Source organism: Panicum hallii, chromosome 4 (genome assembly GCF_002211085.1).
Source record: "Panicum hallii strain FIL2 chromosome 4, PHallii_v3.1, whole genome shotgun sequence".
NCBI classification, from domain to species: Eukaryota; Viridiplantae; Streptophyta; class Magnoliopsida; order Poales; family Poaceae; genus Panicum; species Panicum hallii.
Genome location: NC_038045.1, coordinates 6,916,524 through 6,936,512, shown reverse-complemented (window position 1 = coordinate 6,936,512; position 19,989 = coordinate 6,916,524). Strand labels below are relative to the sequence as shown.

At 46.6% G+C, this 19,989-nt stretch overlaps 3 protein-coding genes and 1 pseudogene across 3 annotated transcripts; 2 read left to right on the top strand and 2 right to left on the bottom strand.

The window, feature by feature from the left end:
• Positions 1–8,783: 8,783 nt before the first annotated feature.
• Positions 8,784–10,160, top strand: LOC112890253 (annotated as a pseudogene).
• On the top strand, positions 9,750–10,676 carry LOC112890301. The gene is made up of 2 exons (XM_025957215.1): positions 9,750–10,067; positions 10,149–10,676. The coding sequence occupies exons 1-2, from the start codon at positions 9,750–9,752 to the stop codon at positions 10,674–10,676; spliced, it is 846 nt and encodes a 281-aa protein (XP_025813000.1).
• A 509-nt stretch (positions 10,677–11,185) lies between these two features.
• Positions 11,186–14,547, bottom strand: LOC112890300 (polyadenylate-binding protein 3-like). The gene is made up of 7 exons (XM_025957214.1): positions 14,382–14,547; positions 12,992–13,755; positions 12,803–12,880; positions 12,611–12,700; positions 11,810–12,064; positions 11,514–11,687; positions 11,186–11,416 (listed from the first exon to the last, which is right to left on the bottom strand). The coding sequence occupies exons 1-7, from the start codon at positions 14,545–14,547 to the stop codon at positions 11,186–11,188; spliced, it is 1,758 nt and encodes a 585-aa protein (XP_025812999.1).
• A 1,401-nt stretch (positions 14,548–15,948) lies between these two features.
• On the bottom strand, positions 15,949–19,781 carry LOC112888512 (probable LRR receptor-like serine/threonine-protein kinase At1g34110). The gene is made up of 2 exons (XM_025954739.1): positions 17,095–19,781; positions 15,949–16,661 (listed from the first exon to the last, which is right to left on the bottom strand). Exons 1-2 carry the CDS (start codon positions 19,649–19,651, stop codon positions 16,273–16,275), a joined length of 2,946 nt encoding a protein of 981 aa, XP_025810524.1. The 5' UTR covers positions 19,652–19,781; the 3' UTR covers positions 15,949–16,272.
• Positions 19,782–19,989: the final 208 nt, after the last annotated feature.

The following is a 19,989-nucleotide window of genomic DNA, read 5'->3' as shown; positions in this document are numbered from 1 at the left end:
TGCGCCATGCCCTATCCTGCTGCCGCGCTGCCCGTGTACCCGCGCACCACCAGGCCAGCAGCGCCCTCCTACGCCTCGTCTCCTCCTGCGCCGCCCCTGTGCCACCCCCAGCTAGCGCCACCAGAACAGGAACCGCAGGAACAGAACAGCAGGCCGGCCCTGCTCGTGCACCACAGGATGCCGCCGTCCCTGCCCGTGCTGCCCCCTCCTGTTGCCGCGCCACAGGACGCCGGCGGCCTTGCCGAGCACCCTGCGCCCCCTGCCGAGCCTGCACTATCGCCGCCACACAGCAGGAGCACTGCCACCATAAACAGAAGCCCAGAACAGATGAACAGAACAGCCGCCGCATCTTTCTCCGCAAAATTCGATCACCACAATGCATCTCCGCAGTAAGTTAGGTATGGAATGGAATCCCCTCATCATCCTCTTTCATTTGCCCCACTTCCCGCGATCTTGTGGCCGCCGCCATGACTGTGCTGTTCCGAGCTTTCGCAATTTAGTCCCTGTAAGATTCTGTAATTATCGTGTAAATTTCTATATCTGGTGAAATTTTTAGAAAACCCCCTAGATCTATTACATCCTCTCAATCCAGCCCCACCATAGAATTTTTCAGATCTAACCCTAAACTTTTCTGTATTTGCAAGCACTATTTTCTAAGTCTAGTATTTCTTTTCTGCTAACCCCTGAAAGCTATAGTTAATTATGTATAGGTCCCTGCAGCACTGCTTTATACATAATTTCCGCGTTTTAGATCCGTTTCGATCCGTTCCTTTTGCGTTAGTCTTTTAAAACCCTAAGCTATTGTTTAGTAGTGTTGTTATACCGTAATTCCTATTTTTAAAATTAGATATCAATTTATTTTGAATAATATCCTCTCATCTAGTTTTTTGAAATGGAATCCAATTAAGTCTTTACTCCGGTTTTCATAATTAATGTTAATTTGATCAATATCAACTTAAATATGTTTGTAATTTAATTTGCTAGTTCAACATGAATCATATGAGGTTATGCGTTTATATGCTCTCACTAGTTTCTTTTATAATTAATTGTTTAATTCGGATAATTCGTACATAGACAATTATATATAAAAATTTGATTAAGTTGTATCTCGTCTTTATAAATGCAAATATAATATAAGTTATTTATAATTAGAGATATTTTTTCTTTTATATCTTTTATATTAATTTTCTAAATTAAAATAAATGAAAGCATATAGTTTTTTATTTCTTTTGTAATATAAATCTTCCGATAACTGCATCTTTTCAACCCTAGCTCCGTTTTCCGCGTTTCTTTTGTTCTCGTGACCGTAGCAAGAGCCGTATCCTTTTGTACGTTCTTTTAAACGCTTTCATATTGTTTGCTGTATCTATTCTTAGTCGTTCTTGTTTGTTTGCTTGCTTGTATGCTTGGGCCCGATGCTTGTATGATGTTAGAAGGAGCGTGATCCAAGAGTTTTAAAGATTTAGAGTTTTAAGAATAAGAATTGAAGACTATGAGCAGCTATTCTCTAAAAGAAAGGCAAGTATTTTCTTGACCATGCTTTTATCCTAATAATCACAATAAATATAACTTTTTTTATATGGATGCATGTGTCCTAATTTTCATGAATCCTAATTAAGGATATGCCTAGTCTTTATGATCATTCCTTGTCAACATGGGTTTTACCTTTATTATTGGGTAGCTATTGCTTAGTTGCTATAACTGGTTCCGGTTTGGGAATAATATAACCATGATGATGATAATGATGATACTACACCTGTTTTTATCCATGTTCATGCTCTTTGTGTTGTTGATCACAAGATTATATGTTTTAATTTGAATATGGAGAACCACCCAGGAAAATAGTGCAACCACAATACTATATGGCTCTGGTCTTGGCTAATTAATTAGAGACTCTAGCTTATGATAATCTTACTGAAAGAGCAAGAGGGGTTGCATCGTCGGGGTATAGCTCGGTTCTCTTGATGGTATGATATGGTCCTAGTTAAGACATCTGTCTCATTAGGGAAGTTATGACCGCTTTGACTTGAAACCTTAGTAGATTGTCATAAGTTAGGGAATCTTTATAAAGACCTCGTAGTGAATCTCTTGCCACTCACCTTGGAAGTTGTGGCAGAACCAACCTGAATTACACTGGCTCAAGTACGCAAGTCCACTCTCAAGGGCTCCAACGTACTTCAAACGGTGTAACCCCTTGGCCTGTCGGGTAACGTCCCGATAAACCACAGAATGTAGGATCAAACAAGGTACCTCGCACGAAAGCGAGTCCAGAGATACAATTGCCATCATATTTTATATCACAAGTATTTATATTACAAGAATTTCTAAAAGTAGTATCAGTTCTCAAACTGATAGAATTTATTACAAACCAGTTCAAAGTTTGCAAGATTATGGCAGCGGAATTAGAAACACGACCATTATACACGTGGCTAGTACGGACATCATGCTAAGTCCTGGCATGACATCACTCGGTAGGATCAGTGTTGGCCGGGGACGGGTCCCATTCCATGGACCAACCATCGGGAAGTGCATAGGGCCAAGGCATGGGAAGAGTAGGTTCTTCAGAGACATTACCTGAAATAAAGTCATATCGCAAGGCTGAGTACTCTAATACTCAGCAAGACTTACCCATTTCATGGTATACCTAGCCATGTAGCTAGACTTATGAAGGCCTTTAGTGGTTTTGGGTATAGTTTTCAGTTGAAAAGCAACAAAGAGTAGATCCTTAATTTCAAATTTTAGCTTTCAGGTTCTAGTTGATTATCCATTCTAGGTAAGCAACTATAATTACTCAAGCATGATAGGATCTTTAAACAAACATCATCTTTGATAACCATAAAGTTGCTCTTGTTACTCTATGTGGCAAAGGGATCAAGCAGTCTCAATCTCCGCGAGAAACGGACGATTTTGAATCGAATTTCAACCTTGCAAGGGTAAACCTAACTCACACGCTTGGAACATCCAACAATTGTTCCGAAGCAACCGTTTGCCTTTCATTCCGACTCGTGGATGAGATCCACCACAAGCGGCTACAGGACCATACACACATCCAATGTGCAGGACGTACGTCTATAGCGCAACTACATGACCGTACTCCTGGTTGCCCTGCAACACGTATTCCCACACGTCGAAGCGAGTAACCGGAAAAACCAAATACGAGTGGTGGGAGGTATGTCCACTTGCCGGGCCGATTGGTTACTAGGCCTACCGCTTACCATATTTCACGGCATGTGGCTAGTACTTTCAAACGCTTAACCACTGCTACCACACACTGCGATCTTAGCCAAATTCATCAACATAGACGGGGTATCATCTCAACCATGATACTTCATATAAATCCCGTCCGTCATCCTTATAGTGATTACAGGAATGTAAACACTACAATTCCTATAAAGCTCATGAGTGACAGGCAATCACTCAACTTCTACCGGTCCTATTAGCATAGCAGCTATTCGGACTCAAGTTCTGGTATTTAGTACATCGGTTCCTAGGAATATGCAGCTAGGGTTTCCAGACAACTCCTAAGAATATAATGCACAACTATATATATATAAATGTAGATTGCAGCGTAAATAAAATAGCGGGTTTATGTCCGGGGCTTGCCTTCTTGAGTGGGGCTGGGGGGCAGGAGTGTCAAAGTTTTCCGAACTTTGGTTTGCAGCTTCAGTTAGATTTCCGACGATGTTCCCGGGGTCTTCAGAAATTTCCACTTCTGGTTCTGGGATCAGTTCGTAGTCTCCGTCGGCGAGAGTGGTTGAGTCTATATGATATGCAAAGATGTGGTTCAATGGATGCATACACTTTCATTTCACTTCACGATAAAGTTGCAATCCAAAGAAATTACATTACATACTAACCAACAACACAGTTCCCCTTTACTGGGCAGTCATTTATCGGGTATTAATTAAACTACCTAGTTATATTAAGTAACATGGTTGCCTATCCTAAACATCTAAACTAACCATATTAGGTAGCATGTGTGGTTATCTTAAACTATCAAACTAATTACACTTAACAACTTTATTTATTTGACTCACTAATTATCTTTAATAACCTTAGGTTATTACTTAATTATGGGCTTACTATGCTTAATTTAAACAAACCCTAAGTTAGGAACATAACATTACTATATCAAGTTCTATTTATCCTGGCTGTTTCACATATGATTATAGGTTGAAAATTTGTGGACATGCCATACTACCTAAAGACATCATTCTGCTTTATTTTCATAATTTTTCATGAGCTAGAACTACTGTTCATAGATTTCCTTTGAAGCTAAGCTTAAATTTATTACTAAAGTTACACTAGTGTTCTGACTCTCAAACTTTTATCTAGAATTGTACATGCTGAAACAAAACTAAGGTAAAAATTTCAGCTATAATAATAAAAAGATGCATCTGGAATTAAATTATGAAACTTTTATCAACATAAAGCAAAATTATCTAAACATCATAGCTAGAAGGCTGTGCTAGGATTCCAAATTTTACACAGCTCCACTTATGGCACATACATCTTATGTGTCAAATTGGAACCTCAGCACTGCTATGGATCAAAAGTTCTAATTCAAGTACCTATTAGCTACTTAATTAAATAGCAGCACAAAATACATATATTCATCTCATGATCACAATACCAAAGTTGTAGTACTTAACACAAGGATTCAAACCCAACTGGTTTGACATTTTTCTGAATGTTCTACAATTTACTAAGCATTTTCAAAGTTTGCAACCACTTAAACTAACATTTAAATTAGAGAAAACAAACTATTTAGAAATTGAAGGTCAACCTGTAAGGAAAGTTGTAGATCTTAGAACAAGAAATCCAAAAAAATTTAGTTTGTATTTTTCTGATTTTTCTATGATTTATAACTGAATTTACAAATTTGCTGTTTTTGAAAAGGAGAAGGAAAAAGAACTTTGCAGACAGGCCCCTGGAAACTTGCACCGGGGACGCTGGAAAGAATTGGGGGCTCGCAATTTGGCCCTTGGCTGGAATTGGGAACAGAGGAGGCGGCGGTGGCCGTGTTTCCGGCGATGGTGGTCGCCGGCGGCGAGGGGCCAGGGGTGGAGGAGCACAAGGAAGTGGAGAGGGACCTCGGCCGGCGTTCGGGTGGAGCTGGGGTGGTCGGAGGCGGGCCGGCCACGGAGCTCAGCTCCAGGCGGCGACGGCGGGTGGCGGCGGTGGCGTTCCGGCGGTCGTGAGCGGCGAGGAAGGGGGTCGGGAAGCATCAGTGCATCGTGGGGAAGGTAGATGCGGGGTTGATTGGAGCCGAGGAAGGTCGGGGAGGGGTGCTCCACAGCGAACAGGGGGCGGTGGCGGCGGCGGTCACCGGTGGTGGCGCTCCGGCGGGAATTTGATGGTGGTTATTGGCTGGTGAGCACGAGCAGGTGATGGGGAAGCTCGCTAGGGGGTCGGTAGGGGCAATGGGTGATCGACGGCGGCGACCCACGGTGGCCAGTAGCTCACCGGACTGGAGGAAAGGGCGGCGGTGGTGTTCGGGGGTACGGGGCACTGTGCATGAGGAGAAAGAGCAAGAATGAGTCGGGCAGGAGTTGGAGAAGGTCATGGGCAGAAGAAAAGAAGCCAAGAAGGGTCGCTCGGGTCCTTGCCATGGCGGCGGCGAGCTGGCGACCGAGCAGTGCTCCTGGCAGTCGTGGCACGCGCAGGGACGGCCAACAGAGGGGTGGCGACGCGTGGAGGCGAGGGGAAGCAGGAGGTGGTAGTGGCGGTGCGGCAGCGGCAGCACAGCGGCGGCAGGGGGTGCTCTGCGCCGGCGGCAGAGAGGAGCAGAAGGTGCTAGAGGAAGAAGAGGGGGGGGGGGGGGGGGTTCCGAGGGACTCATTTGGAAAAACAGAAAAGTCAAGGGACCCTACTGTAAACTAAAATTTTCCACTGATCCAAATCTCTAATGAAAAAATGATCAAAATAGAAGTTGTAGGATTTTTCAAACCCTACAACATTGCTTTAGGGTTCAAGTTCAAAAACTCAAAGTACAAAGCTTTAATTCTAAACTTTGAACTAAAGTTAAATTTAATAAGGTTTTATCCTTATTGAGGTAGATTTTATGCAGTTTTGGACATAATTGCAAGTTTTCATGTGATGTCATGATAAATTGCATTCTTACACTTTGGCCCTAAGTAAACTTTGAAAGTTACTTTTGTACTTCAAATATTTTGCATAAAAGGACTCATACTTTTGCAAAAAATTACACATAAGTCCTTATTTTCATATAAACACCCAAATTTCATATAATTCAACATATCTATTACAATTCCTTCCCTAGTGTGATACAAATTTGACACCTAGGGTGTCACAGAAGTGTTTAAGAGACTAGCTACCTCGGGCAAATCGGGAGACACGAATTGTAGGTAAAGTGTACAACCTCTGCAGAGTGAAAACTGATATATCAGCTGTGCTCACGGTTAAGAGCGGCTTGGACCCTCACATGATTAATTGAACTTGAAGATGAATTAAATCATGGATCATGGTTATGGTTATGGTTATGGTTATCGTGGACCATGGTTATGGTTATGGTTATCGTGGACCATGTTTATGGTTATGGCTATCGTGGACCATGTTTATGGTTGTGGTTATGCTTATGCTATATCTCTTCTCATTTTCTTTTAATGTGGGTTTTGGTATGAACTTATACCTTAGTAATCAGATGCTAATAAAACTTGACCAACTAAAATTGCTTATCGCAGTAAGCCAGTCAACCTTTCCTTACTTTTGGTCTTCATGTCATATAATTCCCAATACTTGCTGAGTACCAACCATAAGTGTACTCTCGCTTGTTATAATTGTTGCTCAGAGGAGAAAGTGATGTAAAGTCTTTTGAAGATGATGATGAGTTCTAGTCTTGCGCAACCCCCGGTCGATTGCCTATGAAATTTGGAGTCTTCGTTTTCACGATAAGCGGTATAACTCTGATAATCTTTATAGTCTTTTAATTCTCTTTTCGTGATACTGTTGCTGATTATTCACTAATGAAGTCACTATATGCATGGAACTTGATTCTGATATACATATAGTTATGCATTCGGTTTTGTCCTTTAAAAACCGTGTGTGACAGTACTATTTCATTTCCTCTAACTGAATACATTATAACTTACGCTTAAATGATGAACATGCAAGAATTGAAATGTAAAAGCAGCAAATTGAGCTTTAGCCATTTTGATTATAATCTAATTCATGGAGTATAATAGTGTAATTTATATGAAAAAGGTACATTTGGAGAAAATTGCATTAGAAGCTATGCTATTTCGACACAGAAATAAGCAGCCAAACCAGAGTATCCTGAAACAAATAAAAACCAAGACACTGAATACTAAGGTTCAGTTAGGTAGTGTTTGGTTGAGGAGCGAACTGGAACGGAGCCGTTCCATCCTACTTTTGCAGATGTTTGGCTGCCAGACTCGTGGAGCGGAGCGGCTCCCGACGGGGAATATTCTCCTCAGATGCCGAACGAGGCCGCTCCAGAAAATCGGGCGGACGGAGCCGCTCCGCTCCGCACTCGCTCCTGCCTCGCCTCGCTCTCCTGTCCATGTTCGTTCTCCCTCCCGTGCTCCCATGGCGCCCAGCCCGCGGCGCCTCCTCCTCCCCCCTCCTCCCCTGGCCATGGCCGGAGCAAGGAAGCTGTGCGCCGGCCAGGTCTGACCCGCGCCGCCTCCTCGTCCCCTACGCCCAGGCCGGCCGACCCGCACCGCCATGGCCAGATCTGACCTCCTCCTCCTCCCTGCACCGCCTCCTCCTCCCCTGCGCCATGGCCGCCTCCTCCTCCCCTGCGCCGCCTCCTCCTCCCCCGCGCCATGGCCGCCTCCTCCTCCCCTGCGCAATGGCCGCCTCCTCCTCCCCTGCGCCATGGCTGCCTCCTCCTCCCCTGCGCCATGGCCTCCTCCTTCTCCCTCATTCTTACACCATGGCCGGCCTCCTCCTCCTCCCTACGCCATGGCCTCGTTCTCCCTCATTCTTAAGTCTTTATTGATTAGCAACTAATTCATGTCTTTTATTTTGAATAGGGAAATCAGATTGGCAGAGCAAGAGGAATAGTCAGGAACAACTGCAGCTAAGGTATACTTCTAACACGAAACATACCTCTACATTAACAATGGATTATATTATCTTCATGTGTTGTGGATTGGTATTTTTTTTCTTTGTTGTCTAATAATATATAGATGGATGAGGATGATCAGCTTATTGTCTTTATAGCTGCTGCTCATGTGTTGCTTTCGATGATGGCAATGGTTATTAAAAGTAGAAAAAGAAAACACCACGGTCATACACCCGTAGGACAAATTAGATATGCTCCAATTGATGAGAGGGATAGGAGGAGGTTTGAGTACCTTAATGATAAAATTTGGAAGTGTGATGTTACTTGTGTCAATATGCTTAGGCTTAATAGAGCATTGTTCTTTTGCTTTTGTAAACTTTTTAGTGATAGAGGTTTATTAGAAGACACTACACACATGTGTGTTGAGCAGCAAGTTGCTATGTTTTTGCACACAATTGGCTACAATGTTAGGAATAGGGTAGTTGCCACTAATTTTGGTAGGTCCGGAGAAACCGTTAGTCGGTACTTCAATAAAGTGCTTCATGCAATTGGAGAGCTACGCAACGACTCCATTAAGCCACCATCATCGGCGACACCATCTAAAATTCAAGGGAACCCACGATGGGATCCTTATTTTAAGGTAGTGGTTGGTTTGTTTGCATAAATTTTATTGATTCTAGGTACACTTTTGAGGCCTTACACATTCTCATTGTAATGCTAAAATAGGATTGTATTGGAGCTATTGATGGCACACATATTCGAGCGTCTGTTCCTAAGGAAATGGAGGCTGCATTTCGTGGTAGGAAGAGTTACACTACGCAAAATGTAATGGCAGCCGTAGACTTTGATCTACGGTTCACATTTGTTATAGCTGGTTGGGAGGGAACAGCCCATGACGCCTCAATTTTACGAGATGCTTTAGAACGCCCAAATGGTATTCGTGTTCCCGAAGGTACAATAAAATTTGAGTAGCTCATTTACACTAACCCATTGTATATAATGACTAATGTACCTCACATACATATCCTTATATGATAGGCAAGTTCTACCTAGTTGATGCCGGATATGGAGCCAAACCGGGTTTTCTGCCTCCTTATCGTGGTGTGAGGTACCACTTGAATGAGTGGGGTAGCAACCCCGTACAAAATGAGAAGGAATTGTTCAACCTTAGGCACTCATCTCTTAGGGTTACAGTAGAGCGTGCATTTGGTTCTTTGAAGAGGCGATTCAAAATTCTTGATGATACAATACCATTTTTTCCCTTCCCTACCCAAGTAGAAGTTGTTGTTGCTGCTTGCATTATTCATAATGGGTCATAGAAGATGGCGGTGATGATTTAATTATATCTGAAAATGATGACCTCCCTAGTATTATCCATCAAACATCAACATATGGACAAGCAACGGAATATGCCTTCATGGTTAATTTTAGGCAAGAACTTGCCAATGCCATGTGGGCAGACCGTCAGCAATATTATTCCAATACTTCATGAGTTATGTATCTTTTTATTTGTTTGCATGAACCTATGTACTCTTTTATTTGTATGAGGCTATGTATGTTTTGTTTCTATGAACCTATGTATTTTTTTCTATGAACCTATGTATCTGTTGTTTCATTTAATGATGAAATCAGATTTACTTTGTACTATTTATATTGCTGAAATTTAGTTTACTTTTCTTTCAATTTAAAGCTTGATACAATGGAGGGAGAGGTAAAAGGTGGCACTGTTTGGATAGCAAGTCAGTCCACTTTTGTGCAAATTTTTCTTGCTAATCTTGTAGCTGATGGTTCCAAAACATCAAGTGGTTTCAAGAGAGTTCATCTCAATGCTTGTGCTAAGGCTTTGAATGAACATTTTAAGATCAATAGAACACATGAACAGATTTCCAACCACTTGAAAATATTGAAGAAAAAGTACATTAGGATCAATCAACTTAGGAGCAAGAGTGGTGCTGTTTGGGATGAAGAGAACTTTATCATCCGTTATGATCATGAGATGTACACAAGTTATTTTAAGGTAATAACTTTATTGTACTTGTATATTTTCTTTTGTCATTATTGTTGTCCTGTAGGTACTAATTACCTTGTCCAATGATAGGATGAGAGCGGAAAGGAGAGAAATAAGGGTGATGATGAGTATATAAACAAACCTCTTCCATACTATGGCAATCTAGCTACAATCTTTGGTGATAGTGTTCCAACAGGGCAATTTATGAAGACCTCAAGTGAACCTCTTGTTGTAGATGTTGAAGATGATACACAAAAGAATGAGATGAATGTTGGGACACCATCTAGTTCTACTATTGATAAAGATGACACGGCGGCTTCAGGCAATAGGCCCTCCAAGAGAGCTAAGAAGGATGACAATGGAGCTGATCCTTTGGTTCAAACCTTTGATCATGGTACTCAAACCCTAGCTAGTGCCATACGAGATGCAGCATCAAAGAAAGCTTTGCCACCGAGTTTGTTTGAAGCTGTGGATAGCCTTCCTGGTTTTGAGCTTGAGCAAAAGGCTAAGTACTATTCTTATTTGTTGAACCATCCTAATGTTACACATGGCTTTGTGGATGCGCCATTGCTGTACAAGCTCTCTATGGTTACTGAGTTCATTAATGCTAATATGTAGGTTTGCTAATTAGCAAATGATAGCAAGACTTTATTTTGGGTGATATGAACTTGTATGTCATGCTTTTGATTGTATCCATAAACAAGGCACTTTGGATTATATGCATGTCGTGATGACGTGGTTTATTCTATATGTTATGTTATGATGGATCTTAAGGAGCTGTAATCTTTGGATTATATGTTATGATGTTATGATGTTATTAGTATTTTTTGATTGATTATTTAGCTAAGACATGAGAATGTGATTATTTTCTACTTCACTTGACTCCTCAACCAAACACACGATGGAGCCGCTCTGTTCCAATTCACTCTGCAACCGATTCCAGTTTACCGAACACGGAATAGAGCGGCTCCATTCCTAGAATCTAGGACACTAAGTTCCTAACCATTGAACAAATAAGCAAAGGGTACATAACAACACACGGTTCCGCGCTGCATGGGTAAGTACTGAAGAATTCCCTAAAATCCTAGGCAAATGCTTCTTTATTGCTACGCGAGTTCATCAATGGCTCAGGCGTCCGGACTTGGCGCGTTAGCCGCGGGCGTAGGGTCGGCAGAGGCTCCGGCCTGGGATCGCTGCAGAACCAGCATGGCTTCACTGACTTTGGCCCGGAGAGCCTCCGGAGACTCCAGGAGGTGCAGGATCTCCAACTTGTCCATCTCGAGCAGCATCCCTGTCACCTTGGCGGCTTGGACAGGATCGAGCTGCTCCACCAGTGGGTACAGCTTGTTGCCCAGCATCTGCACAAGAAACGAAAAAGGTCAATCCAAAATCTTGAGTTGCTGCTCATGGTCGACAATTCGGCATGCCAACGGTGGAAGGGAATCATATGGTTACCTGCTGTTGGTCTTCCGGGCTAGCGGAAGCTAGAGCGTTAGTAAGGCTGCTGCCATCCTGTTTCAGAGAGGGCGCCGCACCTGGGAAGCCCTGAGGCAGCGTTGCAGGGTAAGCCCCGTTCCTGGCATTCGGCATGTACCTGACGCCCTGGTTGGCGTTCGGGTGGATCATCATCTGAGCACGAGACGCCAGCAGTATTAGCACAAGAAACAGTGTGAAATGCCAGACATGATCTGGTGGCAGGGTGCCATGTCTTGGATTAGAACACATCTGATGAATGCAGAGATATGTACTACCTGGTGCTGCCGATACATCTGGGGCGACATTGCTCCATGACGAGCACCCATCCTCTGGCCAGGATGCAGTGGCCTCTGCATGCTGTGTGGCATCATAACTGGAGCGCCAGGCCCCATCCCTGGGAAGTGTTGCGGAAATCCAAAGACAGGAGCCTGCTGTGGGATTTGCCCAGGTGCAGGGTGACCAACGTAAACCTGCTGGGGCGCAGCGTAGGGAGCAGCTGCCATGGCTAGGCTACGTTGAGCAAAATGTGCCTAGCAAAAATGAGTTCAACATCATTGCGTACTCATGGTAACATTAATGGCATTTGAAATAAATGAGCAATGACATTTGTAAATATATCCTTAGATTCAGTAGTGGATAAATCTCTATCTCTATCTCTACTATTTCTAAAGCAAGCGATGATTCTTGATCCGTCGATCGGAATCCTAATCTCTATCTCTACTATTTCTAAAACAAGCAACAAGCAATAATGTATGCATTAATCTTCGACCATAGCAACGCACGAGCATATTTGCTAGTAAATGCTAAAAGAATGGTGTCATTTTAATCAACATTAGCATACAAATACACAACTGTCTTTTCTGGTGTTATGGCTTTCCATCATTTATATAATAGAAAGATACCAGCAATCTAGCGATCCTAAAAATGTTCAGAAAGGGAAAGTCAAAGATTTGGAAACAAAGGCACGTATAGTCATGCTAGAGAAGTGACTATAGTAGGAAGAATAAAACGCCAATCCTAAATGTGTAAAATGTCACTTGAAAAAAAAAAGAAACGGTCGGCACACAGTCACATACCGTTAGCATTGCTCTTCTTTGGTCCTTAGGTTGATGCAAACCAACATATAGTGGTTTATTTGCAACCATCTTACCATTCATTCCATTAATCTGGCATGTAACATTAATTAGAAGTATGTTAGTATTAGAAACATCAAACATTAGAAACCATTCTGACAAATTATTAAAAAGTCAGAATCAGATGTAACTTACAGCACTATAGCCAGCTTCAGCAGCAGTAAACGACACAAAGCCTGAACCCTTGCTCCGTCCTTTAGAATCAACCATGACCTAAAGAATTGTCAAAAACAAACACGATGAATACTAACGCTAGCTATTGAATGTGTGGTTCTTTTGTCCCTTAAATGAAAAAGAAGACCAAAACAACCATAGAAAAATTACCGTGCATGATGTTATCTCGCCAAATTCTTCAAACAACTTCTTCAGCTCCTCATTACTGATACTATCATCAATATTTTTCAAGTACAAATTAATCCCTTGAGGTTTCTCAACTTTACCATAGCTCCCTTGCTGAAATTTCGCTCGTAACTCAGCCTGTCTTTCTGCTTTCTTCTGAGCCCTTCCAACATATAAGACCTTATCGTCCATAGATTTTCCATTGAGCTTTTGAACTGCTTTGGCAGCATATTCTGGTTTCTCAAAATTTACAAAACCAAAACATTTAGAGGCACCATCAGAATGTCTCATGACTACAGCACTAGTAATTTCACCAAATGGTGCAAACTCCTGGCGCAAATCATCATCAGTGAACTCAGATGGCAAGTTCTTTATATACACATTAGTGAACTTGACTTCTCTATTCTGGCGGCGCATGTGTAGGCCCACAAAGATTTTTTTATCGTCTGCAAGCATCCCATTAAGCCGATTGATCGCATCTTGAGCGGATTCCTCACTCTCGTACTGTACAAAACCATATCCTTTCGACTGACCAGTGGATGGATCAGTGGCAACTTTGCATGATAGGATGGTGCCAAAAGATGAAAACATGTCATACAAACTCTTGCTGTCAATGCTAGCTTCAAGATTTTTAACAAAAACATTAGCACGTCCACTCTTCCGCAAGCTTGGATCTCTGTTTGAGAACATAAGTCTGATGTTCTTTCCATTCAAGGGAGCAAAATTCAAAGCTTCTAGAGCACGGACAGCTGAAAGCATGAAATGCCAAGTTATGACAATAATAAACTATATAACTTAAGCTCAAAATTATAGCAAAGTATCAAAGTATATTGGTCAGTCTCACTCTATATGCTCGATGTTGGAATGGAATAAATAGTCGAACATGCTAATCAATATTGATATTCCCTGAAACAGAATTATTACATGGTAATGTGTACAAAACTAGCCTATCCTTTAACCATGTTACATGCCTGCACAAGTATCAAAGTATGTATATGCATATGCAAATGTCAGACTTCTGAATTTGTCTGATCACAGCCTAGACAACCTATGGCCATGAGTAATCAATTTAATTGATGAGGGTCTATTAAGTTAAATCCAAACACTTCAACCTAGATTAATCATCACATGGAACACAAACCTTATCTTAATGAGAAAAACGTTGAGACCGATTGCTAAGCTGTGATTAAAATAAACCACACAGTGCCAAAATCCCCTTTTAACACAACATCATAAAAGAACCCTAGCTAAGAACCAAACAACCAGATGCTAGACTAGAGGTGCAAATTGGTGACCTTACATGCACCTCCAATCCTTTTTAATTCAAATATATCTGTACACAGATGCTAATAAGGTTCGCATCAAAGACGCTTACCGTCCTGGCGCGAGTGGAAATTGACGTAGCCGTATCCGAGCGAGACGCCGCTAACGGTGTCCCGGCAGACGCGCACGGTCGCGACGGGAGCGACCTGGCTGAAGACTCCGATAAGCACCGACTCGTCCACGCTCCCAGCTAGATCACCGACGTACAGCGACGCCATGGACACGGCGGGTAACGCCACCGGTGCCCCGTCCGCCGCCGCTGCTATCGTCGTAGTAGCCGGCGGCGTTGCCATTGTCGTCGCCCGGCGAAATTCCTGTGTCGCGCTCGCCGTCTGAATCGTGTCCGCGTTTGCGATTTATTGTTCCTTTGGTTCGCTCGGTTCTGTAGCCTGTATCAGGCGGCGCGGCGGTTAGGAATCGGATCAGGCAGGAGGCCTGAGCCTTTTTTTTTTTTTTTTGCAAGGACGCCTGAGTTGGACTCGGACTCCAGGGCAGAAGTGCGTGCTGGCATGTTGCAATCGGGAGTGGACGTAGCAGCCCACCAAAAGCTCACGAGACGGCCCAATTAGCCAACCTGTGGTAGCATATTTTGTGGGCCGCATACGCACCACCGCGCGGCAGCATTGTTTTGTTTTGTTGCTGCGTGGCCCATAAGACCATAACAACGTCGGCCCAACCCGTAATGAACGGTTTTGTTATGGGTCTCGGTGGATCAGGCCAGCGGTGGTCCAGTCGCGTTGATCCAAGATCAGAAGGAACACACGGGAAGTGGCGCAAGATTGTGAAAAGATTGCCCAATGACATCGCAGGTTTCTTTTGGTCTTTCTTCTGTGCCAAATCATCTGATTTGCAACAAACCAACACAGTGTGTTGTCGTCAGTAGAGGTGAAACTAGAAACTGTCAAATGTGATCAGGCGTTCCAGGTGCTATTGATCCGGACCTTCAGTATATGTTGCCTCTGTCTGATCCTGTTGGTTTGGTTTCAAAAAAAAAAGAAAAGGAAAAGAAAGAAGATGATGAAATGGACCTGCAGAATAGCAGCCAATGAACAGTGCAGGCGAACCTGCCGCCGCCCCGGTCGTGGCCGCGCCTCTCAACCAGGCGGGCAGACACGCATGCCGGACGGGGACAGGCGCGCGGAAGCCGGAAGGAGCCTAGTGCTCCTGTCCCACAGCCCACGCTTCCGAGCGACCGGCCATGGACGAAGGAAGAAGAGTGGCCCATGATTTCCCGTTCCATCACCTGAGAAATGCCACGTGAAGCAAACGCGTTCGTTCACCTGGGATGTAGGCTTATGGCCTACTGAGATGAGCAGCCTAATCTGGTTCAGTACTTGTACTGCTGGTACAGCCAGCTGCCGCTGTCTCATCTCTCATCAGCTGATCGTTCAGGAAACGACGGAGGTTTTGGATGAGTGAACTTTCACACAATAATGATTGAGATCAAAGTAGTAAAAGGCAAAAGTAACAAACTTATATTTATGAAATTGGACAGTGCATGTTAGTGGAAGCATTGTACATATATTAATACTGTGGGTTAGTCTTGAGTTTCAAATGGTGAGTTAACAGATAGTACTAGTAAACTATTCAAAAAAAAAGAAAAAAAACGAACACACAGGTGATGTATTGCAAAAGCATTGACAACCCAGAAAATTTCACATTCCAAGTAACCGCAAACCGGGCTGCGAGACCATTTGGAACTGTACATGAATCGCCTAACCAAAGCTAAGCTAGCCCTGAATTTTATCAAAAACCTACTCCATTCCCCCTGTGTCTCGTCTCCGCTTCTTCTACCTGCAAATCTGCATGTGTATCACTGAACCTCGCTACAACGAATGCTAGCTCGTCACCTCCAACGATGTGGAACCATCCGAAAGAGAACCCGCCACTCCGGTAGAATGTCGGCCGCCGGCCCGCCGGCAACGAACGCCGTCGGCAGCCGGTCACCCTTGCTGGCTGCCGGGCTTGATGAGCGGCTGCTGCGACGTCTTGGCCCACTCCTCGGGCGGGCTCTTCACCTCCTTGAGCAGCGCCACCACCTCCTTCATCGTCGGCCGCTCCGCGGGCGCCGCGTTCACGCAGAAGATGGCCACGCCCAGCGTCTGCAGCATCTCCTGCACCAGCTGGTCGGGCATGCCCCGCAGCTTCGGGTCCAGGATGTTCACCGGCGGCTCGTAGCTGCCCATCTTCTTCTTGGCCCACTCCACGATGTGCAGGCTGGTCTCGCCCACCACCGGCTCGATGGCGCTCCGCCCGCTCAGGATCTCCAGCAGCACAACGCCGTAGCTGTACACGTCGCTCTTCTCTGTGATGTTGCTCGTGTACCCGTACTCTGAAATGCACATCATGCAAGTGTTAGTAATCAAGCAACTTGTTGACATTATCCTGTGATGAAACAATGTCAAGTCAGCAGACGAATTCCAATTGACAAGGATGCTTGTGATGTGAGGAACTGGTGGTGTGGCATGTACAACCTCGACAAGGGCAACTTCATTACGAGGGTGCTAGTCAAGGGTGATCACTGTTACCAGCTTAAGCTACAAGCAATTGAGTCATGGTCATGGATGCAGAACAAGGCTAACATTGCTAGAAGCAACTAAAGGTCAAAGATTCTTGCTTAGCAGCAGCATTTCCCAAAGAATCACTGAGCTGTGGCATTAATTGGTGTTGCTGCTATTCTACACCATGGTCTAAACGCTGAGGAAACAAGAACAGAGAAATGTAGATTAGTAGTAGTACTTGATAGCTGTAAAAGAATTACTTGCCTGGAGCAATGTATCCGTAGGAACCCGCGATGCGCGACATGGCGTGATGATAATTGGGGGAGTTCATCAGCTTGGCCAGTCCAAAATCAGCCAAGTAGGCCTCATACTTTGAATCGAGCAGTATGTTGTTGCACTTGACATCCCGGTGGAGGATTGCCGGGACACAGTCATGGTGCAGGTAGGCCAGACCCTGTGCTGTCCCCACGGCGATCTTGTACCGGGTGTCCCAGTCGAGGCTCCTGTTCTCCTTCAGGAGCTGCAGCAGGTTGCCATTGGGGATGTAGTTGTAGAGCAGGAGCTTGACAGACCTGTTGGAGCAGTACCCCAGCAGCTTCACGATGTTCCGGTGCCTAATGTGGCCCAGAATCTGAATCTCAGCCGCAAAGGCGTCGATCGGCTCATCCTTGCCAGCCTTCCAGAGCTTCTTTACCGCGATGATCTCCCCATTGGGCATTTCAGCTCTGTACACCACCCCAGAGCAACCTTTGCCGATCACGTTCTCGTCTCTTAGGCATGCCAGGATGTTATCAATGCTGAAATTGAGCTTCTGGAATGGCGTAAACGTCCAGGGATTGGAGAAATCGTCACCGCCAGCACCCGACAAGCTCATTGACTTCTCGCCGGCAAGCTTCCTGTTTCTGTTGATCAGAATCCAAACGACGACAAGCAGCAGAGAGACTGACCCCAGAACGGCGCAGACGAGGATCACAGTCTTTATCGTCTTCAGGGCCGACCTGCGAACCATGTCCGATGTGCAGGTGTGGCCGTCATAAGACTCGCAGAGGTTGGCATTGCCAATGTAGGAGTTGGACGACAATGTCTTGAAGAACGGCGTCACCGGGATCGCCCCGGAGAAGTTGTTGTAGGAGATGTTGAGGGATGTCAGGCTGGTGAGCGCGCCCAGGACAGAGATGCTGCCGTAGAGGCCATTGCTCGCGAGGTTGAGGGACTGGAGCTGCGTCAAGCCGGACATCTCTTCCGGCAGCTCGCCGACGAACCTGTTCGAGCTCAGGTCCAGGCTGATTCCCAGGCTCGACAGCTCGCCGATCTCCGGCGGTATCGGGCCGGAGAAGCTGTTGTTGCTGAGGTCCAGCATGGTCAGTTTCTGCAGGTTCCGAATCGACTGGGGCAATGGCCCGGACAGATTGTTGCCGCTCAGGATGAGCTTGTTGAGGTAGCTGAAGTTGCCGAAGCTCGCCGGTATCTCGCCGGTGAGTTTGTTCATGCTCAGGTCGAGCTGCTCCAGGTTCATGAGCGCCCCGAACTGCGGCGGGATGCCGCCGGTGAAGCTGTTGTTGTGCACGTCGAGGAGCTCCAGCACCGTGATGTTGGCGAGCTCCGCCGGCAGCGTTCCCGTGAACTTGTTCGAGTACAGGTCCAGGAACACCAGGTTCTGCAGCTTGCCGATCTCTCTAGGTATGTCACCGACGAGCTGGTTCTCGCCGAGCCGGAGGCGCACCAATGACACGCAGTCGGCGACGCTCGGCGGGAGCGGGCCGGAGAGCTCGTTGCCGAGCAGCAGCAGCTTGCTGAGCTTCTGCAGCGCGAACACCTCGTCGGGGATGCCGCCGGTGAGCCGGTTCTTGGACAGGTCCAGCGCGTACAGCTCGGTGCAGTTGCCCAGCGACGGCGGGATCGTGCCAGACAGAGCGTTGCCCCAGAGGAACAGCACCTGCAGCGCCTTGAGCTCCCCGAGCTGCGGCGGGATGGCGCCCGAGAAGCCGTTTTTGTCGAGCTGCAGCGCGGTGAGGCTGCTCAGGTTGCTGAGCTCCGGCGGTATGCGCCCCGTGAGCTGGTTGTCTGACAGGTGCAGCTGCTCGAGCGCGCCGAGCCGCCCGAGCTCCCCGGGCACCGCGCCGGTGAGCCGGTTGCCCGACAGGTCGAGCACCACCAATGCGGAGCAGTCGGAGAGCTCCGGCGGGATCTTCCCGGAGAGGGCGTTGCCCCAGAGGAGCAGGCTGGTGAGCTTCTGCAGCCGCCCGAGCTCCGGCGGTATCGGGCCGGTGAGCTTGTTCATGTGGAGGTAGAGGTTGCGCAGCTCGATGCAGCCGCCGAGCGCGGCGGGAATGGAGCCGGACACGCTGGTGTCGTACAATGCCAGCGTCTGCAGGTTGACGAGGTTGCCCAGCTCCTCCGGGATTGGGCCGGACAGCGCGGTGGCCGCGGCGCCGAAGACGGTGAGGTTGGAGAGCGCGCCGAGCGAGGCCGGGATGGGGCCCGACAGCGCCGGGTTGCCGCCGACGCGGAACTGCTGGAGCGCGGCGAGCGCGCCGAGCGACGCCGGGATGGTGCCGTTGAGGAGGTTGTCCTGGACGCAGAGCACCTGGAGCGCGGAGAGGTTGGCGAGCGAGCGCGGGATGCCGCCGGTGAGGCGGTTGGAGTTGAGGAGCAGGAACTGGAGCCACGACAGCGCGCCGAGCTCGTCGGGGATGTCGCCAGTGAGCGCGTTCGAGGAGAGGTCCAGCACGCGCAGCGCGGAGAGCGACGCGTACGACGGCGGGATGGTCCCTGAGATGTTGCAGGTGGAGAGGTTGAGCAGCTGCAGCGACGAGAGCATGGCGAGCGGCGGCGGCAGCGCGGACAGGTTGAGGAAGGTGTTGGGCAGCGAGAGCGACACCACCCGGCTCTGCGGCGAGCACGTGACCCCCTGCCACGAGCACGGCGTCGCCGCCTTGGGGTCCCACGACGGCAGCACGGGCGACGGCGCCGCGCCCGGCAGCAGCGACAGCAGCGCCTTGCCGTCCGGCGACAGCGCCGCGGCCGGCCCCACCGACAGTGCCGCGGCGGCGACGACGGCCGCCACCAAAGAGAACAGCCGGGCCCGCCGGTGGAGCGCCATTATTGCCGCCTCTTATCAGCACCCGCCTCGATCAAGAACCCCGCCGCGGGAACCGG

Bases quoted from the DNA above. Each gene is read 5' to 3' on its own strand.
- LOC112890301 (XM_025957215.1), top strand. From the start codon at position 9,750: ATGGAGGGAGAGGTAAAAGGTGGCACTGTTTGGATAGCAAGTCAGTCC. The intron at 10,068-10,148 runs GTAATAACTTTA...GTCCAATGATAG, and splicing joins TGTACACAAGTTATTTTAAG to GATGAGAGCGGAAAGGAGAG.
- LOC112890300 (XM_025957214.1), bottom strand. From the start codon at position 14,547: ATGGCGTCGCTGTACGTCGGTGATCTAGCTGGGAGCGTGGACGAGTCG. The intron at 12,065-12,610 runs GTATGTGACTGT...CATTTTTGCTAG, and splicing joins AAAGAAGAGCAATGCTAACG to GCACATTTTGCTCAACGTAG. The intron at 11,688-11,809 runs GTAGTACATATC...TCTCGTGCTCAG, and splicing joins AGATGTATCGGCAGCACCAG to ATGATGATCCACCCGAACGC.
- LOC112888512 (XM_025954739.1), bottom strand. From the start codon at position 19,651: ATGCTCTCGTCGCTGCAGCTGCTCAACCTCTCCACCTGCAACATCTCA. The intron at 16,662-17,094 runs GCAAGTAATTCT...TGTGCATTTCAG, and splicing joins CTACGGATACATTGCTCCAG to AGTACGGGTACACGAGCAAC.